Genomic DNA, 8809 nt, shown 5'->3' with positions numbered 1-8809 from the left:
TTATTTGTGGAGCATAACAAATAGCATGGAGGACAAGGGGAGATGGAGAGGAGAAGGGAGTTGAGGGAAATTGGAAGGGGAGGTGAACCATGAGAGACTATGGACTCTGAAAAACGATCTGAGAATTTTGAAGGGGTGGGGGGTGGGAGGTTGGGGGCACCAGGTGGTGGGTATTGTAGAGGGCATGGATTGCATGGAGCACTGGGTGTGGTGCAAAAATAATGAATACTGTTATGCTGAAAAAATAAAAAATTAAAAAAAAAAAAGAATAGAGGGCTAGACAGCATTTAGGGGACAAGGCCAGCAGGGAAGGGAGCATTGAGAAGGTCTGTCTGACATCATGCTGTGTTGCCCAGGCAGGTTCTAGTCAATAACTGGCAAGTGAGTGTGTGAGGAGTTGATAGAGGAACAGATTGTCCAGGCAGGGATCAGACACCCAATTACATGCAAGGTGAGGGCATAAGCTCAGAGAAAAGGAGAATCCACCTCATCCATTATGGGGCACAAATACCAGGTCAGTCAAGCAACAGTGGTGACTTCTAGTTGAGTCCCTCCCACTGTAATATCCTGGAGTGCCTCAGAAACTTCCTTCCTGACTCAAGGCCTTGGCAGAGCCCAAAAGTCAGAGTGGACCTGCATCTGTTAGGTGGACCTAAGTGCTACTGCCAATAAAAGAAGGATTTAGAAGCCAGGCAAGGCTTGCCTCTGCTCATGCCCTCCTGTGCCTGAGCTCCCGGCACGGACTCACTTTCTGACATACCTTATGACTTACTTTCTGACATACCTTATGACTTACTTTCTTCAACCATCTAGAGACTCCCAAGCTTGGCCCAAACCAATGGATGTGACAGAACTTCCACTTTTGATCTTCCTGGGTTTTTTTCCATCCTTGCACACTCCCCACTCTCCCCTCCCACTGTAAGGGTCTGTGATGGTTACTTTGATGTGAGAACCTGGCCAGGCTGTGGTGCCCAGGTATTTGCTCAGACAGTAGTTTAGTTGTTACTATGAAGACATATTTTAGATGTGATTAACATTTACAAGCTGTAGATTTTGAATAAAGGAGAAAGTCCTTCAGAAAGTGAATGAGCGGGCACCTGGGTGGCTCAGTGGGTTAAGCCTCTGCCTTCAGCTCAGGTCATGATCTCAGGGTCCTGGGATCGAGTTCCGCATCGGGCTCTCTGCTTGGCAGGGAGCTGCTTCCTCCTCTCTCTCTCTCTGCCTGCCTCTCTGCCTACTTATGATCTCGCTCTCTCAAATAAATAAATAAAAATCTTTAAAAAAAAAAAGTGAATGAGCCTTGTCTAACCAGTGGAAGGCCTTCAGCTTAAAGACTGGAGTTTGCAGAAGCAGCAATTCTGCCTCAAGACTGTGTCATAAAAACCCTGAGTTTCCCACCTGCCAACCTGCCCTACAGATTTTAGACTTGCCAACCCCCACAATTGCCAACTCCCTAATCTCCTTCTCTCTGAGATAGATAGATAGATAAATAGATAGAGATATAACCAAGGAGATTATCTATCTTATCTACTTATCTATCTATATATACACACACATCTTCTTGGTTCTATTTCTCTGGAGAACTCTGATACAATGTCTCTACAGAGACGGGAAAGAGTTCACCTATTTTCAGTAAACGCAAACCCACATTTTTGGCCTAAAAGGAATTTTTTTTTTTTTCAGTGAAAAACAACCATGCTCTCCATTTCTCTGCCAACGGTATTAACAAAAATATATATCCTTTATTTAACTTTGCTGCTTTTCATCTCTGCTTCACAGAGGTGCAACAGGTTGTGGTCTCCTGGCATGTGGGCGTAAACATTAATTCTTATTTTTAAGGAAGTCGTAATAACCCTCGCCAGCCATTTTTAACGGCAGACACATGAGGGCTCCTACATCTCCAATGGCTTGGAGAGGTACCTGTGGATATGAGGAAATGCCTGTGACCACCCGTAACCCAGCACCATCACAACTTGCCACATCACACTTGCTCACAGGCTTGTGGAGTCAAACTAATGAAGCTGAAACTTCCATTTTTGACTCTGCCTTTTGTTTCATTTTTTGAAAAATGAAGAAAAATATGGGATACTACCATCTGAGCGTCTCAGGAACATGCTGGCAAATAATAAAAGTGCCTTGTCTCAAGTTACCTCTCTGGAGGATTCCCTCTGGGTGCACTCTCCTATTACTTCTCAGGCACCATGTTCACTGACGTCAGCAGTGGGTGGCTCTCGTTGTGCCACATGAGGCAGTATTTTGTTTTACTTTATAATGGTTTTCTCGACTGGAAAATGAGACTGGCCTTGTGGTGGTTGATGTTGTTTTAAAGTAAACTGCCCTGTTAATTGAAGAACTTCTCCATGGGGTCGCCCCCTACATAGCAACAGTAGAACATAAATGTGGCTAAAACAAATTTATAACCCTTTGTCTTTTAGCAGAGAGGCTCATACTTTATTTTGACAAATGTAAGATAGAAAAATATCATAAAGTGAATATAGCAGTTGCTGTTTTTGCAACAGGTTTGGGATGGGCAATGTGACTCGAAAGAGCTAGCTTAACGGGACGGACTCACTTCAGTTTGGGCTTCAGTTAATACCGAATTACTGTTCAGCCTTTGCATTTGCTTGAAAGAATATTGGACACAGTAAAACTGGCTTTTCAAAAGGTTACGGCATTCAATAATAAATATTATGAAGCAATGAACCCAAACAACCTTTAAAATAGTTTTATAATTACTAAAAACCAGCTTTAAACTTCGGGTTTAAAGCTAAGAACTCATATATTCAAAATACCTTTAACATTTTCTACCAATATACAACAGAATAATAGAATACTTATTTTTTTTAAAGTGAAGAAAAATCAGAGCAAACATATTTCAGATGACTACAAACAGTAAACATCAATCCAGTGTTTATATATGTCTATATACAGATGTATATAGATGTCTACATGTATACAGATGTATATAGACATATATATGTATATATATTATTTCAATAATATACTCTTGCTCAGCTGGCTATAAAAACTGTAGCTCTACTATCACTGAAGATGTACCTGGGTCCTCTTTGAGCTTTTTAAGTGCGGGCATCCTGTCTATGCTCCATCTTTGGAAGGGGTGGACTGAGGAATTCTAAGTACATGCAGATATTTGGTTACGGTTATAAAGACATACAATTCGTGTGCCAGGAGTCTGTAGCCAGAACCGCTGCTTTCCCTCATTAAGCACCTTCACATGCTTTTGTCTCTGTGATGCCTCAGGTAAGCTCACACTAAATAATTCACACTGTGCTTATGCTGTTACTGTCAGTCTGTTACAGCTTCCTTCTTTGCTTCCCTTCCCCACTCCTCAAAGAATAAAATCAGTCAGCCCCTCATTAAAATACGGTATCTCTAACATACAAAATAAGTGTATGTACATATATACATACATGCATTTCCTTTTCAAGGACTGGGTAACTCCTCATTTTCTATCAAATAATCCTTCTTCATGTACTTGGTTCCCCTAACTAACCTCCACACTTGGAGGTAAGCATCCTTCAGTGACCTCTTGCTCACTTCCTCTGGGCCGGAGGCTGTGTTGTGTGAGCTCCTAGCCACCAGCGGGCCTCCTCTGGGGCTGCCCCTTGCCTCTTGCCCACTCTTCTGAGTGGAGCCACCTGCTGCCTTGCCACCTTCTGACCCGCCATTCCCATCCTCCGCGGGCAGCTCCTCCATGACGAACGGCAGCTGATCTCCACTTGGCTGTGCCTCCTCTCCCCCACGCTGCGTCTCTAGGTCCTCGTAGTTGCTTTGCTTTCTGGTCTCCAAGAATTTGGCCACGCAGTAAATGATGGAGCCCAGGGTGTTCACCACCACGCCGGCAATGAACAGAGAGGTGGGCTCCACATCGCTGAAGGCCACCATGCCCACTGTGATGGTGGCGATGCTCTTCACCACACCCACGAAGCTGGTGGTCACCGCAGAGTTGATGTAGGTGCAGTGCAGCGTGGTGAAGTTCATGGCGCAGCCGATCAAGATGCAGGCCACGAAGATGCAGACCATGGCCGGGTCCTTCCAGCCAGGGAAGGTCCAGGCGTGGATAGAGTCGGTGCTGGCGAAGGAGCAGACAACCAGCAGTGGGGTGGCGGACACAGCGATGACGTACTGAGCGGTCAGCGGCCCGTGCTCCGTGTCTGCGCTGGCCTTCTGGATGAGCACCAGGTAGGCGGCGTGCACCAGGACTGCCAGCACGCCCGTGACGTACCCGATGGGATCGCCGGTCAGATCGCCGGCTCCTGGAGCGCCCCCAGGAGAACCGCGGAGCCAGGGCAGGAAGGAAAAAGAGATGACACCGGGTTGGCGAGGGTGGGTATTACTGGGACGACGCGTAGGGTTGGGGAGTAGACAGGGTTCGCGTCCCAGCTCTGCCCACGCGTATAAAAAGAGCCAAGTTCGGCCAATGCCCAGTTCCAGGTATAATCGGTGGCGCCTTCCGGGCCATATCCTGGGGCACCCTGGCTAGTTCTGTCCATGAGAAAGGCCCGGGAGAGCGCAAGTGCCCCCGGGGTAGGCATGGAGGTCACCCAGGCGCGTGGTACTCTGGCCTTCTCCGTGGTGCTCCGGAAAGAAGAGGGAACCCCAGCTAGTCTCTTCTAACCCCGGGGCGGTCTGGGCGCGGAGCGAACATGTTTCTCTCTCTCTCTCTCTCTCTCTCTCTCTCTCTCTCGACCCTTCTCCCGTTCCCGCCGGCTCCCTTTGGGTTCAGTCCTGCAAGCTCAGCCCCCAGGTGGGGCTCAATCCGCCCCCTCAGCACCTCCCGCGGAGCCAGAGACCCCCAAATTAGCCTCCGCGGCTCAGGCTTGGTTTCCATTGTCCCTCGTCCCCCACCACTCCAGCTCCGCGTGACCCAGGGAAGTTCACGGCCCCTCTTCTTCCGACTCAGCCTGGGGGCTCCAGTTCCCAGGCTCTGGAGGCTCCCCCACCCTTCCTGGAGGGAGCAAGGGAGACAGGGTGGAGGAGAGGGGAGGTTGGGGGAGGGAGGGAAGGGAAGGCGGAGAGGGCGATACCGGTTTAGGCAGGGGCGGGGGTCGGAAGCCTGGACTGGGGGGAGGGGTGCGCTCTGAAGGGGGAGGTAGGAGCGCTGGGAAAGGCTCGGCATGGTCTCAGAAGTCCCGTTAGCGAGCCGAGCACCCTCTTTCAAGCCTTTCTCTGCCTTCCATCTGGAAGTGAGGGCCTTGCACTAAGTGATCCCCGCCATCTCTGTCGGGTGGGGTAGGGTGGGCCGGGGGTGGGCACGGGTCCCGCTCACCTGCCAGGGCGGCGCCGCAGGTGGTGATGAGCACGGCCGCGAGCACCCCGGGTGAGGGCGCGCCGTTCTTGAGCACCAGAACGCCGATGAGCATGGTGACCAGGGGCAGGCAGCGCTTGAAGACCACGTACATGGGCAGGCTGAGGCCGCGTAGGGACCAGAGCGTGAGGCTGGACTGCAGCGTGGAGAGCACTGCGACCCCCGCGAAGGAGCGCGCCAGGCTCAGGCCGAAGGGGGGCACGGCGATGAGCCCCAGGCGCCGCAGCAGCTCCAGGCTCAGCGCCGCCGTGGAGCTGGTCAGGCACTGCACCAGGGTCAGGAAGGAGAACTGGTAGCGGCTGATGAGGAACTTGAGCAAGATGTTGAGGGAGCCCGAGAAGACCCCATGCGCGATAGCCACTGATATGCCCAGCACGCGGCCCCGGCACAGATGCCGCATCGCGCCTGCCGCGCCGCACCCGGTGGTGGCGGAGCTCGGGGACCTGCGGGAGGAGAGCGGGGAAGAGAGCCGCGAGCGGCAGAGCGAGGGCGGCGGGGGTGACCGCCCAACCCCGCGGCGAAGGGCAAGGGGCGCCGGCTCGCTGCAGAGGGCACCTCCAGCCAGGCGTCCTCGCGGCTCCGCGGCTCCGCGTCCGACTGCCCCGCAGCTCCCGGGAGGCAGTGATGAGGGCGGGGGACTCCGAAAAGTGGCGGGGCGGGGGGACTGGTCTGAGAGGAGTGGCGGGAAACCTAGCGACAGCGATTTGTAAGTATGTGACGAGCTGCGATGGGTTGCGTCCCGCGCGGTTTCCCAGTCAGGGCGGACGCTCTGCACCTGGAAGCCCGGGCAGCTGCAGCTAGCGGCACCCCAGCGCCCATCCGGGCGGGCTCTCCGGGCGCCCTCCCCTCTCCCACCGCAATGTCAGCCGCTCGCGCTGGCCTCTTCCTTCCAGCTCCGAGCCCAGGAGAGTGGGGTGGGGGATCCCGGGCACAGCTAAAGACTGTGGAAACAACAGCGCTCCAGGGTCGAGCTTATTAGCGGCAACAAGTGACAGCACCCTCGGCCCCAACCTTGCCCCTCCCTTCTGGAGCTTCAGAGGTTTTTCTGTCCGCCGCCCCTACTGGCACAGCCGCGGGACCTTGTCCAGCTGCGGGCCCGGAGAGGGGGAAAAGTCGGTGCCAGAGGGCTGCGGGGCTCCCTGATGCTTGCGCGCCCGCGCCCTCATATTGGAGAAACCCACCGCCCCAGGACGCCTCCCCGGCGTGCTTTAGGACGCCAAGGCTGGCCTCTTCCCGTCGCGGGCAACGCGCTCCCCAGACCGTGCGCTTTTCAGGGAGGCAACTGGGATGACTCGCGTGGCTCTGGGGGAGTTCCGGGGGTGGGGGCTCTGTGGCCCTGCCGTACCGCGGAGCCTGGCTCACACGTTCCAAGTGGGGTAAGGATGTGAAATAAGCATAAAAGCAAAAGCTAGTCTCTGGAGGGAGAACCTTCCACTGATCTGGTGGATCGGGGGGGGGGGGGGCGGGGGGCGACAGTGCCCCAGGGGTGGGCGGGGAGCGACTGGCCACGCTGGGAGGTGCAGGGGGTGCGTTGCCGGGAGTAGGGGGGAGGGAGGGCGTAGCGTGGGCGGGAACTCCCGGCCAAGACCACGCCGAGACTAGGTGTAGCTTTCTCTGGAACCTTGGGAACTGACCGCAGCCTGCCGGGCTGTCGTTGGCGGCTTTGGGGAGCAAAGCCAACCTCTTACCTCCCGGGGCCCCTGCAGGACTTGAGAGCTATTTACCTCCATCTGTCTAAAAGAAAAAGGAAATCCTTATTTTCTGCGTGCACAAAGCTCCTGTGACCCTTCGGTCTGAATTTCGTTCCCTGGAAAGTAACGCCCGGACGCGGCAACTCAGTACAGGGGTTCGCTCAGCCGAGGTCGCAGCTAAAAGCCAGACACATTCAGTTTTCGCGCTGCTTTAAAATTATGGACTTGGCCAGGGTTTGGGAGCGAGGAAGAGAGCTTGAAATTGCTGCGCACCACCTCTCCCTTCCGTTCACTTTTCCTAGCCACCCACTCCCATGGGGGATCCCAACCTCCTAACCCTTATCTGCTGCAAGAACTAATAATATACACGAACCGTTTCTTTAGTGATTGTTTTGTTTTCTCCTCGACACTTCCAGCCCGGATACTGAAGCCGCGATTATTTTTACCAGAGCAGAAAAATAATTTCCACCAGGGACTGGCAGCATCACTGCAGTCCTTATTCAGGGCCAGCTTTGCATGTGCTGGGAGATCACGTTGGTGGGAGAGATCTAGGTTTCAATCAGTCTGGCCCACGGCCTAGTAGGGCCACCTCCCTGCCCCCCTCAGGTGGACACTCAAGAAAATGTTTGCAAATGGCTCAGTGTGTCAGCTTTCCAGGAATACCACTGGAAAGCAATTTACCAAAACCCGGTCTTCTGGTTCCCTGGGAAATTCTTTGTTTTTGTTGCTAACAGCTATGGTTACACACTGTTGGCTGGTTCATGGACTCTGTTTTTCAAGTGATGTTCTCTCTTTAGGAAATGGGGTCTTAAGTAACGTTACATGTATGTGTGTAGTATAAGCATATAAACAAAGTATACTCAGATTTTTAAGAAACTTGAAGATTAACTTTTCAAAGAAATCCGCAAATAACAGATCTCTGCTTCTGGGGACCATTCCAATAAAAGCCACCTTAAGTGAACACAATAAAGAACTGTCTGCACAGACCTAGTTTTGGAATGATTCATTTCTGCCAGCAATTATAATTGCTTCCATTTGTGATCCTAACATTAGGTAAAAGATTTGGGGCTGATTCAGCTATCTTACCCTTCTCATTTAGGCAAGAAAATTTAGCTTAATACTGGAAACCTACATTGGCATGAAACAGTTTTCTCCACTTTATTGCATATAATTCTTTTCCATTAGGGCTTTCATTTAAAAAAATTAGTACCATCTCCCACACCAATTACTAGATAAGCTCCTAAAGAAAAATGGGAAAAACAAGAATACTATGTTTAGCAAGGTTAATTGAACAAGAATGTAGATCTGAAGGTCAAAAAGCTATTTGACCTACTGGTATCAAGCTCCATTATCTTTGGAGCTACTTAATACATATTGATGGCATTAAGTAAATCCTTTAGTTCATTCATTTGGCAAACATACAGAGTGAGTATTTGGGGCCAGGCAGGTGGTTAGCCATGGAGAATTCAAAGGTGAGCACTCATCTCAGTTCTTAGTGTGCAACACAATGATGCTTATACCACAGTGGGGCCTCCTGTCAGAAACAGGGGAGCAACAAAGAGGACAATAAAATCAGCTTTCTCAAGACATCCTGGAGAAGGAAATATGGTCTTATTTCATTATTTTTAATTGCAAACATAACCCGTTCTTATTATAGTATGTGAAAAGAAACAAACTTTAGAACAGTAACTGAACATGAGATCCCTCAACCCCAACCACACACCAACATCACTACACAGACCTGGCTCCTGGTGCAAACCTTTAAGTTCTTCTTACATATCTATGTATA

General features: G+C 51.4%; 1 protein-coding gene across 2 annotated transcripts; it reads right to left on the bottom strand.

Moving 5' to 3' along the window:
• Positions 1 to 2251: 2251 nt before the first annotated feature.
• SLC35D3 (solute carrier family 35 member D3) lies at positions 2252 to 6815 on the bottom strand. 2 transcript variants are annotated; one of them, XM_047733847.1, is made up of 3 exons: positions 6185 to 6815; positions 5291 to 5772; positions 2252 to 4277 (listed from the first exon to the last, which is right to left on the bottom strand). In XM_047733847.1, the coding sequence occupies exons 2-3, from the start codon at positions 5727 to 5729 to the stop codon at positions 3445 to 3447; spliced, it is 1272 nt and encodes a 423-aa protein (XP_047589803.1). In that variant the 5' UTR covers positions 5730 to 5772; positions 6185 to 6815; the 3' UTR covers positions 2252 to 3444. The 2 variants fall into 2 exon arrangements, with proteins under 2 accessions (XP_047589803.1, XP_047589802.1); XM_047733846.1 differs by having other exon boundaries at positions 5291 to 6815.
• Positions 6816 to 8809: the final 1994 nt, after the last annotated feature.

This window comes from Lutra lutra, chromosome 6 (genome assembly GCF_902655055.1).
Source record: "Lutra lutra chromosome 6, mLutLut1.2, whole genome shotgun sequence".
NCBI classification, from domain to species: Eukaryota; Metazoa; Chordata; class Mammalia; order Carnivora; family Mustelidae; genus Lutra; species Lutra lutra.
This window is presented reverse-complemented; position numbering and strand designations above follow the sequence as displayed.

What these genes read in the sequence shown, in the direction of transcription:
- SLC35D3 (XM_047733846.1), bottom strand. Translation starts at nt 5,729, where the DNA reads ATGCGGCATCTGTGCCGGGGCCGCGTGCTGGGCATATCAGTGGCTATC. An exon ending in CTGCGGCGCCGCCCTGGCAG is followed by an intron (nt 4,278 to 5,290) that starts GTGAGCGGGACC and finishes GGGGCGCTCCAG; the next exon opens with GAGCCGGCGATCTGACCGGC.